General features: G+C 41.4%; 1 protein-coding gene across 1 annotated transcript in view; it reads right to left on the reverse strand.

Moving 5' to 3' along the window:
- csmd2 (CUB and Sushi multiple domains 2) overlaps positions 1 to 26521 on the reverse strand; it is a 443344-nt gene that overhangs the window by 376806 nt on the left and 40017 nt on the right. Inside the window, exon 2 of the mRNA XM_041809040.1 lies at positions 22422 to 22638. Coding sequence (XP_041664974.1) covers positions 22422 to 22638 — 217 coding nt within the window. The remainder of the gene's footprint in view (positions 1 to 22421; positions 22639 to 26521) is intronic.

The following is a 26521-nucleotide window of genomic DNA, read 5'->3' on the forward strand; positions in this document are numbered from 1 at the left end:
CACAGAGGGATGCCACTAATAAACTCCAAAACAAGGTTGGGCAGAAGATCTGATTAGCACGCAGGGCTAACAGGGACACAGTGACCGATGGTGCGTCCAACAGTGCTATTTACTCCCCACCCGTCGCTCCGCTTTCATTCCTGTGGCAACGATGATCAAGGAGCAACAGAGGGAGGGAGGAAGAGAAGGACATGGGGTAGCTGTGGTGCTCTTTGGTGTATGTTTTACTGAATTACAGCTGATCTAGAATTAGCTACAGGCTCTAACAAAGACACAAGGCTCTTGCCTTGTTTTTGCATACTGTTCTGGTCTCTTCTCTACCTTAAAATTGCATCATTAATACCCTTTTCTAACTGATTATGCCTTTATTTGATCCATCTGTGCAAATTCAGTCCTCAAAATCTCTGCATGTTACTGCATGTTTGGGTATTTACAGCCTTTATCATGATAGTGCATTTACAGCCGACTTCACCTTTGCCTCACCAGCTAACGAAGAAGGAAAAGTGCAGCTGGTCACATGCAACAAGTCCGTAATTATAAGCCATCAAATTGCTTTTGACACAGCACAGAAGTGTGTGCGTATGCGTGGAGTTTGTGCTCGTCACCCATTATCACGTTTCACAAGGTGTTTGGATAACTAATTAGGCTGCTGCGCTCTGTGTCTGCAGGGATGAACGAGAGAAAACAAAGGGAAAGGGTGAAATCAAAGAAGAAAAACGTGACTACAGCAACACTGAGGGGGTAAAAAAACCCCAGCAAAATCAACACAGAATGTAAAAATATGCCAGGGATTTGCTTAAGCCAGGGAACAAATGGTGCACAAGGAGAGCGTCTGTGCCTCGTTCCCAGAGTTTGCTGCGAAAAGAAGGGTAGCTTTTCTGTTTTTAGGCGTTGATAGGCGTAAAATACCCAAAGTACAATGCCACCATATTGTTTTTGATGTTTCTGCTGGCTGGTTTACTGCATTCCCAGTGCACATTATGGCGTTAAACAAGATGTTTTGAAGAAGTCTGCTTCTGCAGGTGCAAGGAAGTTTGAAAGTGGTTTAAAAGTGATGTTTTTTACTGACTATTTGGAGACACTTATGCAACATTCAGGTACAGAAAAAACATTTAATCCTTAATCTGCTACTGTCTGAAGATTCCAGACTCATATTTATGTCAATTTTAGAGTCCTATATCCTAAAACTATTACTGAAAGTACCGTATTACTGAGCATCACAGTCAGTCATTGAAAACTGATGACTTAACCTGGATTGGATCTCACAACAGCTTGCATGTGAAGCTTGATTTACACTTGTGCTTTGACTCTTTGCCAAAGTTATGTTGCACATTGTTATGTTAAAATCTTGTGTACTGGTCAGTCCATGTAGCTCTCCAAATTCTGCCTCAATGCCAGTAACCAGTTTGACTTCTATGCTAATTATTTTACTAGTTGGTTCTGCCACATGCTCTGTGGGTTTTTGGCTGATGGCTGAGGTCAGCCCTACATATGGCTATGTCTGTATACTGACTGACTGAGTGATGCTTTTGTATGAGGCATATAATACAGTGTTGTGTTTGCTTGTACTGAATGCTGGCAGTGATGGCTGCCTCCACTGTGTTAACTAGAGCCATACATACAGAGTTGCACTATGGGTAGGGTTTATTTGTGCTGAAAGCCCTCTAATGGCTGCCTCCATGCTTTAAATACCTCAGATATAGGTTTAGCCTCTGTTTAATCAGAACTGATCCACATTTATGTATGACAAAGAATAAACAACCCTGCTGACCTGCTTTGGCATGATTATGTGATAGTTGAGGGGGAAATGCTTGTGTACAGCAGTGTTTCTCAACCTTGGGGTTGGGACCCCCTTGGGGGTCGCGAGACACAGAGAGGGGGTCGCCAGATGCCTTAAAAACACTAAGAATATATTTTTTAATTAAGCTGTTGCCTATTTACTCCAATTTTACCAAATGTTAACACTTTTTCATCACTTTTTAACACCAGTTTTGTCAATTTTAACACATTTTTTCCACTTAAAACCCATTTTTTTTGGCAATTTGAAACCCTTTCCATCAGCTATTTCTGCCTGTTTTTGTCACTTCTAAACCAATTCTTGCCACTTTCTGCCTCTATTACTGCCTCTATCAACCAATTTTTTTCCATCCTTTTGCCCATTTGAACCCCAGTTAACCCATTTTTGCCTGTTTAAATCAATTCTTCATCCCATTCCACCAAATTTCCACAATTTTTTGGCACTTTATAGCCATTTTATCTACTTTTAAATAGCCTATTACCATTTCTTGTGCCCGTTTTTGCCACTTTAACCCATTTTTTGGTCATTTTTTCCACTTTTATCAAATTTTGGCCATTTATGTTCTTTAAAAATCCAATTTCACCACCTTTTTTTTTTTTTTAACCATTTTTAGCCATTGTGAACAAATTTTAGCAATTTTTAACCCATTTAAATTATGTTTTTAACAAAAGTTTTTTCATCAAAAGAAGGCTAAATGAATAAATAAAGATATTTGTTTGTTGATAAGAGTGGTTATTATTCAGCTCAAATATAAAATATGGTTTTCACAGCTTAACTTCACAATGGACCATGGTTTTGCTGACCTCCATGGCCCCTAGTTTGGCTGGGTCTCAGAAACCTCCCCCTTTATAAGTCCTTATGGGCAGCCTTGTCTCCACATGACTATTCTTGAATGTTTCTGGCTATTCAACATCCTTCAGGTACAGTGGGGGTCCCCGGTCTCTGGCACCTTTATTCTGGGGGTCATGGGTTGAAAAGGTTGAGAACTACTGGTGTACACAATGGCTGTTGGTGTAGCGATTAGCTCTAAGTCACAGCAGCACTTAGTCAAAACTGGACATTTCTTTTTTAAAACACGTGAAGACAGCAACACTAAAAGCTTCTTGTAACAGAAATGGTGTTTTCCCTCTTCTGCCAAACCATTTCGGTGTGAGTGTGTGATAGTTAAAGGGGGAAAGGGTATTTGTGGGTAATTTATGGCTGCTAGCTGAACGTTAATATGTGGCCTTAGCCAGACCAACACATTTCTTCATAACAGTTAGTACTGAGCGTTGTTGTCGCTCTACTGCCAGCTAGGACTGAGCCGCAGCGGAGCTTTTGTCTGAACCAGAGAACATGTCTAAATCCAAACAAGGGCAGAGAGCAACACTGAAAGCTTTCTGTGACAGAAAAAAAAAAAATGTTCTCGGTGTACTCCCGGTCGGTTTCGGCATGACTTTCCGATCATGGCAGTGGGCTTGTCCCGCATTGTCCGGTGTTCGCTGTTAAGCTTAGAAGTCGCTGTAAGACCGCTGCTGTTACTCCGACCTGGACTGCTGTTCTTTTTAAATCCAGAGCACAGAGCTGCACCGACAGCTTGTCTTGTGCAGAGAATATATTTCGTGATAGAAGGCTCATGCACAATCTTCAGTTTTGCAATTTTTCCATCATGAGCTCCTGTCCCCCCTGCTCTTCTCTCTGCCTCGTCTGCTTTCATGCTTCAGAGTGACACACACACAAACGCGATGCTCTTTGTGCTCTATTGGAGTCAAAGCTTGCAAGCATATTCATTAAAGAGGCAGAGGTGTTGATAACCATTAAGAACACTAAGTTGTGGGTGCCAGTTTAGCTCAGATTCTAGTGCAGACACATGCAACAGTCACATGGTCTAAAGTCTGATCCTGGTGCATATCTTCCCCTTGTAACAATCCCATGATCCTGATGCACAATGTTCTAAGCTCATATCTCCTGCAGACATGGCAGACATATTAAAGATTTATAAGGTAAATATAAAACATGACTGCGTATCTTACATGCCTATATTCTGTGGAAACTGAGTACTAAAACTTCTTAGCAGAGCCATTTTTCATGTTTAAGGCTGCAGAGACATTGATGAGATTTTGGACGGGCTTCAGAGCGTGCATATGAGATGTGTTTATCACTACTTGTAAATGCATGTGAGACAGCATTATGTATAAAGAGCAGAGCATATTGCCTCTTACTTTAGTTTAAAGCTTGAAATATCCAACCCAGGGCTATAAATCAGAGAGAAAAACAGCAAACAAGTCTCCTTTATATCTGTTAAAGTGATCTTGCTGATAAACCCCAGATTATGGGTGCTTCAGCTAAGAGGAATGGTTAAACGACTTTTTGGCATCATTATCTGCCGACAGAGCTGCCACAGATCTACAAGAATGTGACAAAGGGAGTGTTGCTCCAAGACTCAAGACTTAATGTGTTTTTATGCACCATTTTCACTGAGTTTTCAAAATAAGGATTGCTCCCGATGACTTTTGCAGCACAAAATATTCCTTCCAGAACCCCTACACACAAAAAATTACAATCTATGTTTTTCATCATCATGTCAAGTCTTGAGTTCCTTCTTATTACGGCTTCATTGTTGGGACATTACTGAAAACAGAGCAGTCAGACATGCAGTAAAATTTAAAGCTTTCATAGCCAGTCTTTTCTTCCCTTTCAACTCCTAAATCAAGAGGTGCTGCACATGTTAGAATGCACATGATGTGTGCCGAGCCTTGGGTAATTGCAAAGTTGTGATGGACGTGTTTTGCATAAGATGCAATGCAAACAAACACAATGAATTCCCCTGAGAGAGAGAGGAATCCCAAGCGCCTCCCAACATCCCTTTGTTTAGAAGGCTTCATTATTCCATATCATGGAATACTCAGCCTTGTCCATCCCCCTGTCTCATGGCGCACTCATACTCTAATAATGAGACTGAAAGGAATAAAACAAAAAGATATAAAATATGGAAAATACATTTAAGGTAAAGATTGCAGAGCCATAATGTGTAATGTGTTGTAAGCGGCAGATGAAGAAAAAAAAAAAGAAAAAAAAACCTGCACTTGGAGAGACTCTTTTTTTGCAAACCTGAGCTACAAATACCAGCCTTTCTTGACTGGTGTCAGAGCAATCGAAGAAAAAAACCCTAACTTTAGATCTTTATAGGTCAGTGATTCTCAAAGCTGGGTTCCAAGTCCCCTGAGGGGTTTCCAGGGGCGAAAGAGTTGGCGTTATCTTGAAGGGGAGAAGGGAAAACAGGATGAACAAAATCAACCTACACCCCAATGTTTCATCAAAACATCCTTTAAAGCTGCCTGACCACTGCACCAGCAGGCACTCTAATGACACTGTATTAAAATGCATGCATTTTATTAAGAGTTGCTCCCCCTTTGCAGTTACTCCAGTCTTCTTGGAAGGCTTTCCACAAGATTTTGGAGTGTTTCTGTGTGCATTTGTGCCCATACATTTTGTAGAGTATGTATAAGTTCAGGCACTGAAACTGGACGAGAAGGTCTGGCTCACTATCTCTGATCTAGTTCATCCTGAAGAAGCTCTATTAGGTTGAGGTCAAGGCTCTGTGCAGGCCTGTCAAGTTCCTCCACACCAAATTCATCAAACCATGTCTTTATAGTCCTTGCTGTGTGCACTGGGGGGCAATCATGTTGAAACAGAAACAGGACTTCCCCAAACTGTTGCCACAGGGGTGGAACTATTGCATTGTCCAAAATGTTTTGGTATGCAGCAGCATTAAGATTGGCCTTTACTGGAGATAAGGGGCCTAGACCAAACCCTAAAGAACAGGCTCATACCATTATCCCTCCTCCACCAAACTTCACAGTTGGCACAAAGCAGTCAGGCAGGTGACGCTTTCCCAACACCAGCGTGATCTGTCGCTCCACAGAGCACGTTCCCACTGCTCCACAGTCCAGGGTCAGTGTGCTTCACACCACTCCATCTGACGCTTGGCATTGGACTTGGTGATGTGAGGCTTGCATGCAGCTGTTCGGCCATGGAAACACATTCATGAAGCTGCCGCGGCACAGTTTTGTGCTCGGAATTATGCCAATGGTAGTTCAAAACTCTTCATCTATGGAATCAGCAGAGTGTTGGCAATTTTTATAAATCGTGCGCCTTGATAGCTGTTGACAGCTACGTGGTTAGGTGCTTGATTTTATGCACCTGTGGCAGCAGGTTTTAGTGAAACATCAAACTTCAATAATTAATAGGTGTGCTTTTATTCCTATGGTGTACTTCCATCCATCATTTTTGATACCAGTCACCAGTCACCAGTCAATCATAGGGCTGACATGAAGAGACAGACAACCAAGCACACTCACACTGACGGTCAATTTAGAGTCACCAGTTAACCTGACGAGCATGTTTTTGGTGGTGGGAGGAAGCCGGAGTACCTGGAGAGAACCCACGCATGCACGGGGATAACGTGCAAACTCTGCACAGAAAGACCCTGACCAGGACGCGAACCAGTGACCTTTTTGCTGTGAGGCATCAGCGCTAACTCCTCTGCCACCGTGGAGCCGCCATGGTGTATTTGTATTTGTTTATATTATTCACACAGGGCAGAAATATTAGTTATGTTTAATATCCAACAATTTGCACCAAAATATGCTATGGCCAAATTTTGTCCCTGGCAGTGTTAATTTTGGCAGCTACTTTAAATTTTAGTCTTAATTTTAGTCTTTAAATGAAATGCATTTTTGCTTTCATCACATTTTAGTCATTTCTACCCTTCATAGTTTTAGTTGACAAAAACTCAAAACATTTTAGTTTAGTTTTAGTCCATAAAACGTCCTCACATTTTCGTCTTTACCTTGAGTCAAAGCATTTATTTTCTTGCCTAAATCTGGTACCAAATCATGGTAGTGTGTTCTCTGCACCCTGCTAACCCTGGGGTCCCTGCTCTCTACAGCTGAGAGGCAGAATAGATACAGCTGCATTGTTTTTTACCAGATTTATCCACAGTGGAGAAATATCAAGGATTTAAATTTCCAACGAAAACTACATTACATTTCAGTCTAGTTTTAGTCATCTTGACAAAAACTAAACTTAGTTTTTGTCAGTTTTACTCATCAAGGATCTAGTTTTGTTAGTCTTAGACTAGTTTTTTTTCATCTGGAAAAAAAGGCTGGTGACGAACATTTTAAGTCCTAGTTTTAGCTGACGAAATCAACACTGCTTTCGCTGGGAGCGCCAATATTATGTATCAGCATGCTGCTAGCAGCTGCAGCCAGTTGAAGTCATCCCATCATGGATAACGATATGAACCATGAGACTAGACTGCACACGTCAGCTACTCCAGAGAGACCGCTCATGTCTCACCATTTAACAAACAGAGAAGACCCTGGGACAACCTGGGGGGTGTAACAGATTGATGTGACTTGCAATGAATCCTCTCCTGACAAAAATGTTTCCCTTTTAGTTAGATATTTTTAGTATAATTATTTTAAGACCTGCTTGCATTAGCCTCAAGTAGTCACTGAAGAGCTGCATGTTGCTCGGGAAGCTACAGATTGAAGATGTTATTATTCACTGCATCACAATATATTTCTATGACAATCTTTTGATGAAAAAAGTATGCTGCTTGTCCTTGTGAAGTATGAGTCCTTAGCATAGCAAACTTTGGAAACAGAGACATTATATTGACAGCCTCTATGTGATGTAACAGGGTCTAAATATATGTTTCATATCAGCATTTTTATCTGCAGAGCTAAGCAGAAATGTTCAGCCTCTACTGCTCTGATATCCACAGCTTATCAAAGCTGTGGAACTATCCCTTTATTAATTCACCAGTCTCTCACCAGTGTAAAAAATAAAGGTTCACATGGTAAAATATATTTACTTAATATTTCAGGACTCATGTTGGATAATGTGTGAGCAGAGAGCACTACATGGGCCTAATTAGGCCTCTATTTTTAGTGATGTTTTCATCTTATTAGGCTTTAAATAAACAAGCGCCCCCTCCCTTCCTTAAAAGTTTAGAGTCAAATGAGTGTAAGCACATAAGAGTCTAATATGACACGTCTTTTATTCAGAGAGTGCAGGGACGATTTAATATTATGTCATGACGAGAGAACATTTCATTCCCTGCCTCAGATGAAGTGTATCTTGTTAAGAACACTGATGGAGTCAGGGATGGGAAGAGAGTCAATAGCAATACTCACGATGAGTGATAAACAGAACGCGGGGTATAAATTCACAGCCATCTACTTGATTATTTCTCTAATCTGGGGCTGCAGGGCCCAATAACTCTGCCGTCAGGTGAGCAGGTGTCATAAATCTCCACGTCGTTTCACTTTTTTCCCAGCACGAGATGATGAAAAACAAACTATCACTCTTCTTCCTGTTTTTAGCCGACTGTCGTTAAGGCTGGCGTTGATAAGTGGCAGTCTCTCCATTAACAGGCCAGACTCACAGGGAATCATAAATCCTCCGATGTGTTTGTGTGAGTCTGCTTGTACATGTCTGAGGGTGTCTGTGAGAAAAATCGGACATATCTACAGATGACGCGTGGAAAAAAATAAAAAATCATGAGAAACAAAAGCATGCAGTCTTGAAGCCGTAGCATCCTCACACACCCTCTTTTGTAGATGCGCCCTTCTCACACGCCTCTCTAAATGACGTGTTTACATTATCAGCACGTGTGGCTCGAGACGAACAGACAAAGAAAAAACGTGTATTCAAACACACACTGAGCACGTGCACATGGTGAAGTCATTTCACAAAGTGTGTGTTGTGGGAGATTGATGGCTGCGGCCTTCACCGAGAGAGAGTTATTGCCGTGGCGAGCGCTCACGCAGGAAGTGCCACTGCACGTCACCCGCTCTCACCCTGACCTGCGGATATCGCCTCTACATGCCTAACTCATTGACTAACACCGCCGCTGTTCACACACACAGTATGAGCCGTGTGCACACCGACACACTGCATGTTGGGAGACACAGGGGATTGAATTAAAACAAGCTTTATTGATTTATGCTAGCAGTCACTTCCTCCTGTGCTGTACAGTAATCCTTGGTAAGTGACCACCACTAGCTTAATACAGAGGTGCTGAAATAAGAAAACAGAGCAGCTGTTGGATATCAAGCAAAACACAGCCGTCTAGCTGGGTTCATTTTACAGAAATATTATGGAACAACAGTATGAGAAAAAGATAGACTACAGCATTAAAATATGATTCTGGTGAACACCTGCTAATCATATCTAAGCCACATTTACATGTCAGTGATTTGGGCCTAAATTTGTAGAGAAATGGGAGAATTCTCAGTGGGTTTGGCTGGTTGTAGGGTAGTTAGATCATGCAGGATGCAGTCCTGAAGTATAGGCATGAGCACTTTTTGTTTGGGTAGCATTTCCCCTCCCAACTCCTTTTCTCTCTACGCCTCGCTCCCCTCCTTCACTGCAGCTTCAGACAGCAATGTTTTGTGTCAGCTGGCCAATTCATTCGACTGGAAACACAACAAAATTGGTTCAGTAATTTCCCAGTTTCTAAAAAACAGCCAGGTGCCTTAAAAAACTTCAGATATTTAAATAGTTTCAAACTGTATGTTTTACCTATTTTCATGAAAATATAAAATTAATTCAATGTAAATAAAATGGTCATTTGGTGAGATTAATGCTGAACTCAAAGTAATGTTTCAAAAAAAAGCTGTAAAAAGCATGCAGATTTAGATCCTGGACCACATAGACAGTATCAGTAATCAATTAGGCAGTATTCTGGGTTAGCACTGTTGCCTCACAGCAAGAAGGTTCCTGGCTCGCTTCCTGGTCAGGGCCTTTCTCTGTGGAGTTTGCATTTTCTCTACATGCATGCGTAACCTGGCATTGGTAAACCACTCATGGACAGCATTTGGGAGAGGGGAGAGCCTTTGAAAAAATACTCAGAGGGTGATTGGATGAACGTTCTGTTTTTTACATCTTTCAGAGCAACAACACATGTGACGTAACCCCGACTGATGGGTAAACTCCGTACAGAACCGCTTAACATGAAACATGGCGACTGTAGACATGTCAGTGCATGACTTTTGTCATTTTTGAAAGAAAACAACTCACTGCAGTTCTTTGCTCTTCTTTTAACGAAGAAATGTCATCAAGTTCTGATAAAACTGCCGCTTTAGCAGCATCCACGCTAATCTCTGCCGCCATAATTGCACCGGCCTCTTCTCACTGCTTGCTTACATCACAACTCCACCCCGCCCTAAAGTACTGCCCCTCTGAAATGGAAACGGGCATATCCATCTGCTTTGCAAGGTTATTGGCTGTGTGGGTTCTCTCCGAGTACTCTGGCTTCCTCCCACAATCAAAGACATGCTCGTTAGGCTAATTGGTGACTCTAAATTGCCCGTAAGTGTGAATGTCAGCATGCCTGGTTGTCTCTACATGTCAGTCCTGTGATTGACTAGCAACCAGTAAAAGGTGGACCCCGCCTCTTGCCCAATGACAGCTGGGATAGGCTCCATCCCTCTCGTGACCCCCAGTGGGATAAGCAGTAAAGAATATAGATGGATAGACAGTATTCTTATAGATTCCATACATCTAATGACTGGGTCTGTTCTTTTTCAAATACTAAAAATGTGCCCATGCTTTTGAGCAAAAATGTTTGTGTGGGCTTGTTGATGGATGGTGCTGTAATTGAAATATTTGTTTCACACTTTCTATCCTGCATTAAGTCTAATTATGGCATATTTACTTTGACGTGAAAGATAAGTGCACTGTGCAAATGCACACTGCCACTACAGGTCTTAATTAATCACAGTATGTTTAAAAATGTGAACTACTTTCCACCTTCTTTTAGTCGAAGCTTACATAGATCTTAAAATTGCCCAACCAGCAGGCAAAGGCAGAATGATTAAAAACAGGAAAATCAACAAAGCGTCACATTTAAGAAGCCGTGACCAGACAGTGTCTGACATTTTCACGAGAAAAGTCAAACTTGTTTTCACCCAAATGTCTGACAATCATGCAGCTAACGATCATTTAGATTTTCCTGCAGTGTCTCTTTTTACTGAATGATGAGTGACAGTCTTCTCTTTATTTAGGACAGCGTTTGCTGCTTTTATCACACCTCTCTCTCTTTTTAATCGGAGAATTTTGTCCCTGAAATGAAAACTTTGGACTACAAGCGGCGGCAGCATTATAAAAGCATGTGCAGAAATGTATTTCCGCTCTCATGCATATACTGTACAAGCACTTGTGCTCTCAAGTGCTTGCCAAATGGCAGAGATGTCTCTGAAAACGTTGTGTATCTGCAAAATTACAGGGCTCACAGTTTTCCAGCCCACTGCCATTTACTCAGGGCTTAAAAGTGTGTGTCAGAGAGTGTGTTTTTTTGTCAGTGTGGTGCTCACTTTATCTGTATTTCAATAAACCTCGATTTTGTTGACATTGAATTAGCATGCCGAGAAGGGCTGCACACTCGCCTAGATCCTTCTCTGCGAGCACACATAAACAAACTCATATCGTGACATCCCAACCTCGCAGCACCGAGGGCTGACTGTAGTGTTAATGCCACTCCACAGCACCATGCACTAGTGCTCCTTATTTAGGTCCAATCCTGCCCGCCGGCTGAAAATCTGTCCCTTTCACGCCTCCTCCTCCTCCCCTCTCCCTTTTCCCCTCCCTCCGCCAGACTGCCGAGGCTTTAAGTCCCTCCGTTCCATCACTCCATCACCGAGAGGAAGGCATGTGGAGAGAGAGAGAGAGAGACGCCTTCACCAACCCTGATAGCTTTTCCCTCTGCTGAAATGTACTCAGCACTGCTAGATTGGCAGCTACAAGGTAAAATGTAGCACAAAGGTAGAAAAAAAAACATTTTTACAAGAAAGAACTGCGGGCTGTTGTACAGAGCGACAGTGAATGGGCTGATAAAGCTTCATTGCTTTGCTTAGGGTCAGGTCAACTGTTGCTTTAAGTCATGTGGAGGTCTCTTTGTCTTCTACAGACTGCTCCAGTACCGCTGGCTCTGTTTAACCTTTGGCATCACGTATTCAACCATAATTTTACAACAGATAAATGAGCTGATAAGCACAGACTTGGCTGGCTTTACTGCATTATTTAAATGTAATTAACCGTTGGAACTTTGACAACAAAAAGTGGAAACTGCAAAGAGATTAAGACCTCATTTTCACTTATATATATATGACTGGTGTCCACAGATATGTAGTCAACTCTTTATGAATGGAAAGACACCTGATAGAAACTACCTGTAGCCATGGTAGCCATTGGGATCAACTGTGTAAGCCAGAAGTTCTCAACCTTTTTAGCCTGCGACCCCAAAAATAAAGGTGCCAGAGACCGGGGACCCCCACTGTACCTGAAGATGGTTGAACACAGCCATGAACATTCAAGATTAGTCATGTGCAGACAAGGCCGCCCATAAGGGGGGAAAAATGGGAGAGCGTTCTGGGACCCAGCAAAACTGGGGAGGCCATGGAGGTCAGGAAAATTAGGGTCCATTGTAAAGTTATCAAGATCAGTGGGGTCGGGACCCCATAGGGGTCAACAACAGATATCTTTTTAAAGTCATTTGTGCCATAGTATACAGTCATCTTAAAAATGTAAATCCCTTTTTTAAGAACAGAATTAAAATAGTATAAAATGTCCAAAAAAGGTGGTGGGAATGGTGGTTAAGTAAGATTTTAGAAGTAGCAGGAATGGGTTAGAAGTGGCATAAATTTGATAACAGGGGCAAGAAGAGCAACAAAGAACAAAAATAGGTTGAAGTGGCAAAAACAGGCACAAAAGATGGCAAAGGGGGTCAAAAAAGTGGCAGAAATAGGTGAAATGGGATTCGAAAGTGGGAAAACGTGCTTTAAACTAGCGAAAACAGGTTAAGTGGGACAGATACATAGGCAGAAATGGGTTGAACTGGTCAAAATGGGCATATCAAACAGTGAAATGCGGTTTAAATGGGCAAAAATGGGCAGAAAATGTGATTTAAAAAAGGGGGCTGATAGTGGCAATAATGGGTCAACAGAGGCAACAATATACGGAAGATGGCAAGAATTGGTTAGAAGTGGCAAAACAGGCAGTACAAAGTGGTTTAAAGGGTTTGAAATTGATAAAAAAATGGTAAAGAGTGGCAAAAATTTGTTAAAATGGGCAAAAATGTTGGTAGAATAGGATAAAAATGGCTTAAAGTTTGGCAAAAATTGAGAAAAGTGGCAAAAATGGGTCCAAATAGTGCAAAATTGATGAAAAGTGGCTAAAAATGGTAATGAAACTGTGTGAGAAAAAAAATCATTGCAAAAGTATTCTTCATTTTTTTAAGGCATCTGGTGACCCCCTCTCAGTGTTTTTAGCGACCCCCAGCGGGGTCCCGACCCCCAGGTTGAGAACCACTGGTGTAAGCTATCCATATCAAACACAACACGATAAAACGTGGGGTTACTTTTTCTTGACTGAATCCAAGTCAGATCTAACAGTTCCACTTCACTAAATTTCTCTACTGACATGCATTTCCAGAGATGTCGTACACAGCATCAGTCAGTTGTCAAGAGGCGCAAATACAGCTCTGCAGCCATGAATCAACTCAGGGACATATCTATTCATTGAATAGGTAGGTCACAAAGCTGCTAAGAAACCCAGAAAAACAGCTCCAGTTCACTTTGTTCCAGGGGATGTTGACATTTGCATCTATAATGCCTTATAGCTGTATTGAACCAACAAAGTGCCAATCTCCTCTGCTGTAGTGACTCCTGTTGTTTCCTATTTGTGGGACAGAAATTACACCAATAAAATATGAAAAAACTCAGTCATAGTGTCTGTCTCCCCTCCTGATGCCTGCTCCTTGGGTCTGCAGCGTAGCCTGCATTTTAACTTGTTGTAAAACTCAGCGTCAGATAGAGTTGTGTAAGGTAGTGGTTCTCAACTGGTGGGTTGGGACCCAAGAGTGGGTTGCGGAGTGTTTTTCAGAGGGTCACAACCCTGTTTTACGGCAAAATTTGGTCGATTTAAATGTTTGAACAATATTTCAACTAATTTATCTCCTCGTCTTGCAATACTGTAAAACACCAAATAATCTCCGGGTCCCAATTAACCACCAGGTGTGACGGTACATTTTGACAAATAAACGCCTGTTCCAAATAAATGCCGGGTGTAATTTATTTACAGCTCCAGTATGTGACTGAGATAAGATGAGAACCATATAGAATCAACTCCCAACTCCCCCTCCTTCCTGTTCTTCTCCCTGTTTGAGCTCCGTAGCTCCGCCCCTCTCTTTACGTGCCTCCTCCCGGGTGAGAATGTCCGCTGAATTTAATACTCACGGTGACAAAGTGCTCGTGGAGTGATTTTGCTCTCCTTTTCCACTGAAATCAACAGCTGAATCACAGGCAAGAAAACACTTCATCTCATCATGAACAAATTCTACACAGGACCGAACACCGCCATAATTCTGCTATTGAATCAACTTCTCACTGAGCTGAGATACAGAAGCTACAGCGGCCAATAGGAACACTCCCTCTGACCTGAGCCTGATTGGCTGCGAGTACTAGCCTCCTCATTGGCTGGGGCACCCCTGTCCCTTGCTCCTTTTCTCAAGTGAGATACCAGCGCCATGCCCTGGTGCAGCCAAAACATAAAAAGTACGACATTAACTTTAAACTGTCTGTCGTCGTCTTTGTGTTTGTTTAGTTCCTTACCAGTATTAAAGTGTTTAGAGAGTGTTGAGTTGACAGAAGAAGACAAAAGTATAACTATGGTACTGTAATCTTGTCTTAAAAATGTAAAAGTGATATTGATACTGGTGTAAATAAATAGTTTGATTAAATTTACCATATTTTTCCAATTTTTGCTGAGCAAGATTTTTGTGAGAAAGGAATTAAACGCCTGTTCCCAAATAAACGCCTGGTCTGTTCAGGGATTGAGACAAATAAACGCCCGGGCTATTATTTGGTGTTTTACGATAAATGGCTCTGGAAAAACAAAAATCTCTGGAAAATTGGCAAAAATGTACACATAATGATGGGGAAAGAAGGTATAAAGTTTCCCAGTTTTGTCCCTTTGCTTTTTAATTTCAGTTTTTTTGGTCCAATGAAAATTTTATGGAAACTTGGGTCGCGATCTGTCGTAAGACTGACTGGTGGGTCCTGAGGCTGGACCAGTTGAGAACCACTGGTGTAAAGCACACTGACACTGGACTGTGGAGCCGTGGAAACATGTTGTGTGGAGTGACCAAATTATGATTCTTTGTTTGGCAGTGAGAGGGGCCTGTCTAAGTTTGGTGGATGCTGGGAGAACATTACCTACCCGACTGCAACTGTGAAGTTTGGAGGAGGAGGGATAATAGTCAGGGGTTGTGTTTTCAGAGTTTGAGCTAGGCCTTTTATCTCCAGTTAAGATCTCTTACTGTTCCAGCATACCAAGATGTTTTGGATAAAGCTGTGTGTCCAAATGGCAACAGTTTGTGGAAGGCCCTTTTCTATTCCATGCTCCAGTACACGAAGCAAGGACTTTACACTATGTTCCAAATTATTATGCATTTACTGTTTTTGTTCATTTTTTCCAAAATAGTCAATATAATTGAAAGTCAATAGGATTTTTCTTTCCCCTACAATATATATATATATATATATATATATATATATATATATATATATATATATATATATATATATATAATTATATAATTAACTTTAATGTCATTACAGCCCCTGTTGGTGTAAGTCCCTTTTATTATTAACCCTTTATGACCTGCCAGACAAGAGCAATACAATCCTTAGAACCCAAAATTTTATATGTATGTGATATCCATAGTAACAAATTAAATTGCTCAAAAGTGCAAAAAAACAAAAGAAAAAAAAAAAGAAATTGTGCTCGATTTGCAAAAAAGACAGCATCTTTAAAAAAAACAACAAAAAAAATAAAATCTACAGCAGTGCAATCAAATCTCTAAGTGTCCAGATACTTTTGAGCACATGTGTTTTCAGAGGACCATGTTGAAACAATAATAAGTGCGAGTCGTAACCTGCAAGAAAACAACACAATTAAAGCACGGATTGTATTATATTATATTGTTTTTGATTTATATGCTTTATACTACATTTCTGCAAAAGAAAGAAGGATATTTCTAGAAGGAAACAAAACTCTGGAATACATTAAATGTGTGATTTATTAGTGTTACTCCTCCGGTGTTATATGCAAAAAGGAATCATTGCTCCATCTCATTTGATTACAATTCTACCCTAGGTTAAAAATACACTATATTGTAAGAATGGGTCGCTCTCAGGAGCTCAGTGAATTCCAGCGTGGTACTGTAATAGGATGCCATCTGTACAACAAGTCCAGTGGTGAAAGTTCCTCGCTCTTAAATATTCCACAGTCAACTGTCAGTGGTATTATAACAAAGTGGAAGCGATCAGGAACGACAGCAACTCAGCCACAAAGTGGTAGGCCACGTAAAACGACGGAGCGGGGTCAGCAGATGCTGAGGCGCATAGTGCGCAGAGGTCGCCAACTTTCTGCAGAGTCAATCACTACAGACCTCCAAACTTCATGTGGCCTTCAGATTAGCTCAAGGACAGTGGTAGAGAGCTTCATGGAATGGGTTTCCATGGCCTAGCAGCTGCATCCAAGCCATACATAAGCATCAGATGCAGTGGTGTAAAGCACGCCGCCACTGGACTCTAGAGCAGTGGAGACACGTTCTCTGGAGTGACGAATCACACCTCTCCATCTCGCAATTTGATGGACGAGTCTGGGTTTGGTGGTTGCCAGGAGAATGGTACTTGTCTGACTGCATTGTGCTAAGTGTAAAGTTTGGTGGAGGGGGGATTATGGTGTGGGGTTGTTTTTTCGGGAGCTGGGCTTGGCCCCTTAGTTCCAGTGAAAGCAACTCTTAATGCTTCAGCATACCAAGAGATTTTGGACAATTCCATGCTCCCAACTTTGTAGGAACAGTTTGGGGATGGCCCCTTCCTGTTCCAACATGACTGTGCACCAGTGCACAAAGCAAGGTCCATAAAGACATGGATGAGAGAGTTTGGTGTGGATGAACTTGACTGGCCTGCACAGAGTCCTGACCTCAACCCAACAGAACACCTTTGGGATGAATTAGAGTGGAGACTGAGAGCCAGGCCTTCTTGTCAAACATCAGTGTGTGACCTCACAAATGCGCTTCTGGAAGAATGGTGAAAAATTCCCATAAACACACTCCTAAACCTTGAGGAAAACTTTCCCAGAAGAGTTGAAGCTGTTCTACCTGCAAAGAGTGGACCAACGTCATATTAAACCCTTTGGATTAAGAATGGGATGTCACTTAGGCCGGCCACACACTAGATGATTTTTTTAGATCTGGGACAATTTTAAAACTGTGGGAGACCACAGACTTCAGGACAATTTCCAAAGATTTTTTCCTCTTTAATCCTCTGAATGCACACACTAGATGACTAAGCCAGGCTGTCAGATCACTGGAGACCACACACCTGCCGACCTGCCTACAACCTCCCATGATGATGTGACTTCAGAAAAAACAAAACACGGATGTCTGTCGATACCGTCTTGCTGTCTCTCCACAACAGAGTGTCCTGGCATGCGTTTCAGGTGAAGCAAAAATCATAATGCAAGGTAAAGACTCAGGATGAAATCATGGCTGAAATTAAGTTATTTGTGTTCGTGGTTGTGAGAGGTGAAAGTACGTATAATATGGCTGTGACGCTACCCGGTGTGCTCACTGGTTGTTGGTCATTGTGGGTACTCCGTCAGGAACACTAAGACGTTTGAGATTTACTATTAGGGATTTTGGTGGCTATGATGCGATTTGGAGCAGTAAAACAATCGTGTTGACACCACACACATGCAGACTACTCAGACATACAGTTGTTTGCGACGAGGCTCCTCTCTGGATACTTTAAAATCCTGTAGCGTGTGGCCGGCCTTAAGTTCATATGCGAGTCAAGGCAAGTGAGCGAATACTTTTGGCAATAAAGTGGAGCTACGGTGATCCTGTAGGTTTTAAAGGCACGCATTTTGCAAGAAGAAAAACATTAAATATCTTACAGTAAGTCATCTAAAAGCTATATCAAAGACCTAGAAAGGATATATTTTTAATTTCAGGGATAATTTGCTGTCTTAATGACTTCAGACAGGTTCCAACTGGGGGTTCATTTCCTGCAGTTCGACCTCTGCCCGTGTGAGGTAATTGAGATCTTCCACAACAGCAAGGATTGCAACATGGTCTTAACCACTAAATCATTACACCCTCTCTGGAAATCAAAGCTCAGCTCAATTACCAGGAATCAAATATCCACGGCAGCTCGCAGCTCACTTTATGTACCATTGAGTGCAGATATATTTTTCCATGTGAAATTATTGAAACTCCCAGGAATCTTCTAGTGCATTCCCTTGTGTCAGGTGGGATCAGCAGTTTAATGAAATGATGCAGCCGCGGACTGACTCAGGACAGTGACTCATAAAGAAACTGCTGCAGGAGCACACATTCTCACAAACACTCGCCAGGTGATTATACATTTAGGAGTGAGTGCATTTACTGATTTGTTCTCCTGATAACAATTTCCTCATCTTCGCTTTGACAGACTGGGAATAAATTAACGGATAAGTAAACAAATGTAAGGTAAAGCGACTGCTTTGAAAAAGGAATCAAAGGTTATCTTTTGAACGCCAAGTGAGGCAAAGCATTCATTTTTGATGGCGCCTTATGATCAAAGGAAATATCCCCAGCCCTACATCCTATAACGTGCTTTACATGAAAGAGCGATCAAATGCAGCGCAGTATGCAGGGCACAAAATGGAGAACAGACGCAAGAGATAAAACATTTGAAAAATAGGTGAGGAGGAAGTAAAGGGAAGGGAGGTGGAGGGGGAAGTAGAGGAAGAGGAGCAAGAGAGATGGAAGGAAAATTACTTTTGACACAAGTGGGAGATGAGAGCCAAAGGAGGGCTGATTTATCAGACGTGCATCTTTGTGTGTGAATGGAAATGTGCTGATAAAGTGTGTGCATGGTGTAAATATACATGCATGTCCTGCTAGACTGCTTCCAGCGTTTTCCCACCTCTCTTTCACAAAATGCCTCGTTTGAGACGAGGAATTCTGCTGGAAGACAACACAAGTGGAATCTAACACTTGATGCTCCCTCTGCTTCCCAATCTCTTCTATTTGTTCTTTATTTTCTCCCTGCCTTTTTTCAAGTTCATTTTCTTCTCCCTCACTTATTTTCAAAGCGCTTAGAGAGAGTGAGTGGAACGCTTCCCCGTCATCCCGCCGGAGCATCAATATACAACAGAGCCCAGAGGTCCAAACAGGAGAAAAGGCTGAGGAGAAACGCGCAACACCAATCCATAATGGATTTTCTTCTCTCTTTCATTCGCTTTCTGCGGGGAGATGCAGCGGAGGCAACACTGGCACAGAATGAGAGGCACAGGGAGAGAAGAGAGGAGGAGGGGAGCGGGTAGGGGAGAGGTGAGAGAGATTTCGACGGGGAGAAACAGAGAGGCCGAGGGACTCAAAACAGCATCAACAACAGAAGCCCTCAAGAATATTTCTCTCATGTGTCTCTGGGGGGCTTGCGTAACGTGCTTTAATCTGTTTGCAAGGCCAGGCTTGCAGAAGAAGGTGGCAGGAATAAAAGAGCCGCATTTGGTGAAGCTTCGACTGATCAGATGCAGCAATTGTTGCTAATTAAGTTAGCCTGGAACGGGAGGGGAGCCAAGAGGTCTGAGAGATGTTAGGCTGCAAGCAATAATATCCCAAAACACATAAATGCATCAGCAAGAATCTGCTCTGCGTCTGATAATTACAGCTAACGCAAATAGAAGTCTGGCTATTTCCATGGCAATTTCTGCCTAAGAATATTTATCTCCCAAATCCAGACCGGTTCAGTTAAACCGTGTAAACTAAATGAGCATGAAACTCTGCAGCCAATATTTCAGTTATAGTTTCAGCCACGTTAGCACAAGGCAGCACTTTCCCAGGCTGTTAAATTGACACTTTTTACGAGGGGATGAGACTGTTGATTCAGAAATTGTTTGTTTGAGCCCTCACACCCCAGTGAGCTTTATTCCGTTTTTGCTCCAGGCTCTGAAGCACTAAATAGGCCCAGAATCCCAGTGAATAACCTTGAAAGTTGTCACGGTGTCCACAGAGTCCATCTTTTATTAGTCACCAAAGGATGCGCTCAAACTGCCTCTGAATGCATCGCTGATTACAGTCTTGATTATGCACAAGTTTTGACTCTTTTCCAGTTTACAGTCCACTGCCTTCATCAATACTTAATGGCTCTCCAAAGGACGGTTTCAAGTCTAATACAGCTGAGGTCTGATTTCTTTGTTTGGGCCAACTTTTTTATTGGAAATGATCACAATCTAACAGACAGATCAGCTTCCACTCTGCCTGAATGAACCAATATTGAGTGAACCTGAGTGTCGATTATAATCTCGCTGCGTAGAGATTTATAATGTGATGGATGTTTTTAACAGAGCATTTTACTCAGTTTCACTGTTAAACTTTTTTGCTCCTTCAAATAGTTTAGGCTTTGGTTTGTCTCTTTGTCAAAAGGATAGTTTTTGTTCCCTGTCTGCCTCTTTTTGATTATTTCTCTTAAATGGTAGTTTCTCGATTGCTGGTAATTTATATTATATACCACTGAATCTGGAGATTACGGAAGAAGATAAGGGCCACTGAAAAAAACTTAAGATGCAATTTTTTTTTTGTGAAAAAAGTCAGAATTCTGAAAATTAAATCAAAACTCTTGGAAAAAAGTCAGAATTCTGAGATTAAAGTCAGAATTCTGACCAAAAAAATCAGGATTCGGAGTTTAAAGTAGGAATTATAAGGGAAAAAAGACAAATTTCGAGATAAAGTCAAAATTCTGAGATTAAAGTCAGAAACCTGAGGGGAAAAAAAGTCAGAAATCTGAGAAAAAAGTCAGAAATCTGAGAAAAAAAAGTCAGAAATCTGAGAAAAAAGTCAGAAATCTGAGAAAAAAAAGTCAGAAATCTGAGAAAAAGTCAGAAATCTGAGATTATAGTCAGGATTCTGAGATTATGGTCAGAAATCTGAGAAAATAAGGCAGAATTCACAGAAAAAAAGTAAGACTTCTGAGATTAAAGTCAAAATTTAAATCTTGAACCATCATGCAGGTCAAATTAACCCCATAAGAAAGCCTTAATTTTCCCACCGTTTTATGTCACACCAGCAATAAATAGATGGTGAAATGGAAATACCTCCTCCCTAATGCAGCAAAGCCTAATCAGAGGTCGATAAATCAATCTTCAACATGGATATAACAGGGAAAAAAAGACATTTACCATTGTTAATGTCTAAAGGTAATCTCAGTGCTTTTAATGAAGAAGAATCCAGTGATGAGGAAGTTCTGGGATTAGCGATCAGTCCAAAGAAGATTTTCTCTGTTACTGATCATCTTCCAACAGTGATCTAGTTTGCTATCTGTGGTTAATTAGCTGTTCAGTGTCAGTGGTTAACTAACAGCCACTGTTCAGTGTTTTTTATGAAATCAAGGCACTTTAATGAGAGGTAAATTTGACCCGTTGGCTGTTTTAGGTATGTAGAGAACCACGGCGGTTCTAGTGTTAAACATGTGTTGAATTACGACAAAATGGAGAAAAACTCTCTCAAATGGGAACCGCATCCTGTCGCTCGTATTAGATCAGGCTTGTTTGTGAACGACACATAATGACTTACCCCTGGAGGTTTATTGGGTTAATAGCATATCATATTTTTTATTAAAAGCCTTTTTATGTCAGAGCACTGAGAAATGCTGTCAATGGGGTGCAGCTTTTCCTTCAACTCAGTACAGGACTCCATAAGTCTCTTGTCTCCCATCATCTGGCCAGATGTGTGGTAGAAGGTCTGCAGGACTAAGTCACTGGCGTTATTTGATCACCTCTAAGTCGGGTGAATCAGAACCATCTAAATATCTGAATTCTGCTTGTGTTTGTTTGAAGGGGAAATGAGGCCCATAAGTGACCTGACACACCAAATAGACAGGCAAACTTCACATTTATCTGGGACTTTTCAATAAAGTTCTCCAAAAGTGATTGGATAAGCATTTGGCTGTCACATTTTATGGTCAAAATAATACAAACTGAGGTAGCAGGTGTGTGCAGCTACAGTAGTAGCCTGAGCTTGACAGATAGTCATAGCCATAGTTTATGAGCTTTTCAAAGGATATATGAATGAAGTGCTAAACATCTATTCTGCTAAAGAGAAGCTTGGCTCTTTGCTCTTGTTTTAATAAAAGTAATGTGGCCCTGTTATGGTAAAACTGCCACTTTTGCTACATCCGAGCTTTATGCTACTCCATCAGCAGCCAATGCTGCCGGCTTCCAGGACAACTAAACCCCGCCTCAGTCTCCTCAAATGAATCTGATTGGCTGGGTCTGTTCTCAGACCGGGCAGTCATTTCAGATTGGAGCTTTGCAAGATGGATTTGCTTGATCAGTCATCGAATCTGACGATTCCATTTAGTTTGTCCATATTGTCCTGATTATCTTTTAATATATAAATGGCAACCATCTTTCAATCCTTATTTTGCAAAAGTTTTTTTACATTCTGTAAGTCTTGAAAAAGAAAACTCTTGACAGCTGTCTCATACGGAGTATGCACACAGAAGAAGTGGACATGATTTACCTTGTCCGTAGGTTCCCTGGACTGGGCGGCCCATCGTATACAGACAGGATGTCAAAGTCCTCCTCCAGAGCGAAGCCTTGAAACACCAGCTGTATCCGGTTGTGCTCTGCCGCCACAATCACCCATGTACAGTTGGCATAGTTAGGATAACCATAAGGGTAGCCGGGGCTCTCTATCGTCCCATTGGGACTGTGTAGTGTGTAACTGCAGTTCTGAGCTGTGAAGAAAAGAAAAAAAAACACTGTTTTTAGGATTAAGAGCATTAAAAAAGACCATTATCTTCATCCAGTTATAGAAACCATAACAACACACCTATTCACCAGTTTGCATCAAGTGCTGTAACATCCATTATCACCTAGAGCGTGCAGCATTAGCTATTAATACAGCGGTGCTAAATGGTTTGCCCTCCCCCAGTTTTCCCCTCCAAGACCCCCCTCCATCATCAGACTTGTTAACACTCCAGCCCCTTCTCCACATCAGCAATACGTCCCTGTGTTAATTCACGACATGGCTGGAGGAGGGAAACGCATGAAGAGAGACACACTTGAGCAACACAGTAATTGCTTTCATCTTACATTTTCTTCCAAAGCCATTTTAGCCGTCTTCAATCACACATTTTAATCGTCTGAGTTGCCATCTATCAATTCGGAGCATGTAGAGCGAGCCGAGTATGTTTGGATCCCCCGGCTAAATGACTTGTCTTCCACCGATCTGAGCACAGCTGAGACTTTTAATCAATGTTAGGGATTTAGTTGTAATTAAACCCTAATGTGGTCTGATGTGTGATTGCGCTTATATGTTGTGTAGTTTTTCATGTGTGTTGTTGGTAGCTGATAACGCACTCATTTGATCTTTAAATATTTATGTGGTGATGGTTATCGTCTAATAAAAATACTGTGGGTTAAAGTTAATTTCCCCTTCCGGACAATCAGTTATGGCTTCTTATTGCAAGCAAGGTCATTACACACTATACAGTATGTGCTGCAGAGTTTCAGCTAAAACAGCAGGAATGATAACTGTTTATAATGATGAATAAAACAAAGTCTCTCTGATTAATCTCATAATTCCAACATATATAGAAGCAGCTACAGTCATGAGTTTATTTATTTACTTTACATCCCAGCTCCTGCATGAGGCCTAGTCTGCACGAAGGTAGGTACATTTGGAAAACAAAGGTTTTTCTGGGCATTATGGCCTTTTGCACACAAGCAAACAGCATTTAAGGCAAGAGCAGATGCATCCAAACTTTTGCTGGTATTAGCATTGCTAAGGTGCATACATCGTTGCTCTCCTTCTATGGTAACAAACAGAGATGCCTGAATGGACTTCTGAAGGGTACTGCTGCTTCATACAACCCTCCAAAAAAACCAATGTTTTGCACACGACCCTCTTCATGTTGGAGAAACAGCTTTCAAAAGGTCATGAACACTAAAACTGCCAATGGGTAACATTTACCCAAGGCTGTTCTTTAATTGTATCTTACTTGATGTGTATACAATTTTAAAGACTGTCACTCTTTGGCTTTTTTGTAAAAGTTTGTTTTACAGCACGTGGTGTCATAAAAAAATCTTTGCTTTAACCCAAATTGTGTTAATGGACAATTACATCTAGAACCACTATGCAGGTCAAATGAACCCAATAAGAAAGGCTTAATTTTCCCACTATTTTATGTCACACCAGCAACAAATAGATGGCAAAATGGAAATACCATCTCTTTATTGCAGCATGCCTTATCAGAAGTTGATAGACCAACCTTCAACATGAATATAACAGGGAAAAAAAGACATTTAATATTGTGAAGTGTCTAAATCTCAGTGCTTTTGACACAGAAGAATCTGTGATGAGGAAGTTTCGGGATTAGCGATTAGTCCAAAGAAGATTTTCTATGTTACTGATCATCTTCCAGCAGTGATCTAGTTTGCTATCTGGGATTAAAAAGCCACCCAAAGTCAGTGGTTAACTAACAGTCCTTGATCAGTGCTTTTTATGAAAATCAAGGCACTTTAATGAGAGGTAAATTTGACCCGCTGGCTGTTTTAGGTATGTAGAGATCCTCAGCAGTTCTAGTGTTAAATGGTCTTTGCAGAGGAAAACTTTTGACATGTGGACATGTGGACAATGAGTGAGCTGCTTCACCTTAACAGTGATGGACAGACTACTGTTGACGTGGCAGGCTATTTACATCATGTAACCTCTGAGAACACAGCATGTATGGATGGGATCATTTAAACAAAACAGCTGCACAACCCACTTTTGCACCCAAACACACCAGCTAAGAACCCCTGCTCTGAATCAAGAAAGGAACAGAGACAATGGCCCTCATTTATGAAGCACAGATCAGCATTTCTTAATCAAGACATGAGCAAACAAACCACCGAAATCCCAAGCCAGGTTTCAGCTCATGAACACACATTTTGTAGTCAGTGTGAACTTGCTTTACAGTGTAAATTTGGTGTTATATTAGACATTAGATTAGAGCCAACCCCTGATAGCCACTGTGAGCAATATCGCTTTTAAACAATACTGAGCTGCTGATTTCCCTCGTTATTTGTTATATTTGATGAACCAGAATTTCTTCACTGATTTGCTTTAGATAAAACAGACAGGCTGCCTTCAGTAACTCTTAAACTTCCACTGTAATATCACTTGGGAAATACCATGGGAGATTAAGGAAAAAAGGTCAGCACGGCGGTGCAGTTAGCGCTGTTGCCTCACAACAAGAAGGTTCCTGGTTTGCTTCCCGGTCAGGGCCTTTCTGTGCAGAGTTTGCATGTTCTTCGCCATGCACGTGTAGATTCTCTCTGGGTACTCTGGCTTCTTCCAACCACCAAAAACATGCTCGTTAGGTTAATTAGTGACTCTAAAATTGGCCGTAGGTGTGAATGTGAGCGTGCCTGGTTGCCTGTCTCTATATGTCAGCCCTGTGATTGACTTGCGACCAGTCTGGGGTGTGCCCTGCCTCTCGCCCAATGACAGGTGGGCTGTGGTTTGCTAGATATGCATCTTGTGGTAAGGTGATTTCTACACCCAAATCTGCACTGGTTTCTTCTTGACAGCATGTGTTTCCATTTTAGTGCAAGGTTTTTTTTGTTGTTGTTGAATGTATAAGAAGTAAGTTTCCACAGAAGAAACCAGACTCGTGCAAAGTTACTGTTACACTAAAGCATCTGCACAATAACCTCATAGAAGGAGGGAAGTACAATGTCATGCAAAAATGCATGCTATGTATACAAATGATCCGTATTTTCCTGTTTGCTGCAGCCACAAACCTGAATCACAATGCAGCCTGATTAAAATGTAATTAGGAGAGCATAATTGGAGGACATCTGTTATCTGCACAACACACATTATTCAACACAAACAACACTCATAGATATGATTTTCATGCCGCTGCATACTCCCATCTGTGTCATTGAAATGCATTGAAATTTGTAAAACCACCTTAGTGCATTAAAAAAGATAATTTTAAACAAGAACCCTGCATGAACATAAGTCATCTTCAAATCATGTAAAAATGAACGCTGCTCTGAAAAATTCCTCCAGGGAGGAATGTGCATTCCTACAGATTCTGTGTTACTTTGTATGCTGATGATAGTCCAATCCCACAGCTAAAAACCTGTCCAAATTTTATTCTGAAATGTGCTTCATGTCAAAACCCAGTAGGGATTTACAGGTAATAAGACACCAAGCATGAAGAGAAGAAACAAGAGAGAGGAAACTGGGGCATTTTTTATTCCTCTCACAGAACTAAAAAACACTTTTTTGAACAGTGTACTAAGAGAGGGGGCGAGAAAATAAGAAAAATTAAGCATGGATATGGATAATCCCTGGTTAGCCAGACGTGTGAACCCTGAATTTCTCTCTACAGAGCTAATCACGCCTCATGTATAAGATTTTAGGGGCTACGTGCCACATCAGGGTCTTATGAATGCTGCTGGAAAAACACCAGATGACACACACACACAAAACCAATATTAGCTTTTTTTATTCCAGGTAGCTCCAGGATTTTTATTGCATGGAAAGGGAAAAAGAGGGAGATAGTGTCAGGGGAGGAAACATCCCAACTGTCTGGATGGCGTCAGCAGCAGCAGGAGGATAAT

This window comes from Cheilinus undulatus, linkage group 16, assembly GCF_018320785.1.
Source record: "Cheilinus undulatus linkage group 16, ASM1832078v1, whole genome shotgun sequence".
NCBI classification, from domain to species: Eukaryota; Metazoa; Chordata; class Actinopteri; order Labriformes; family Labridae; genus Cheilinus; species Cheilinus undulatus.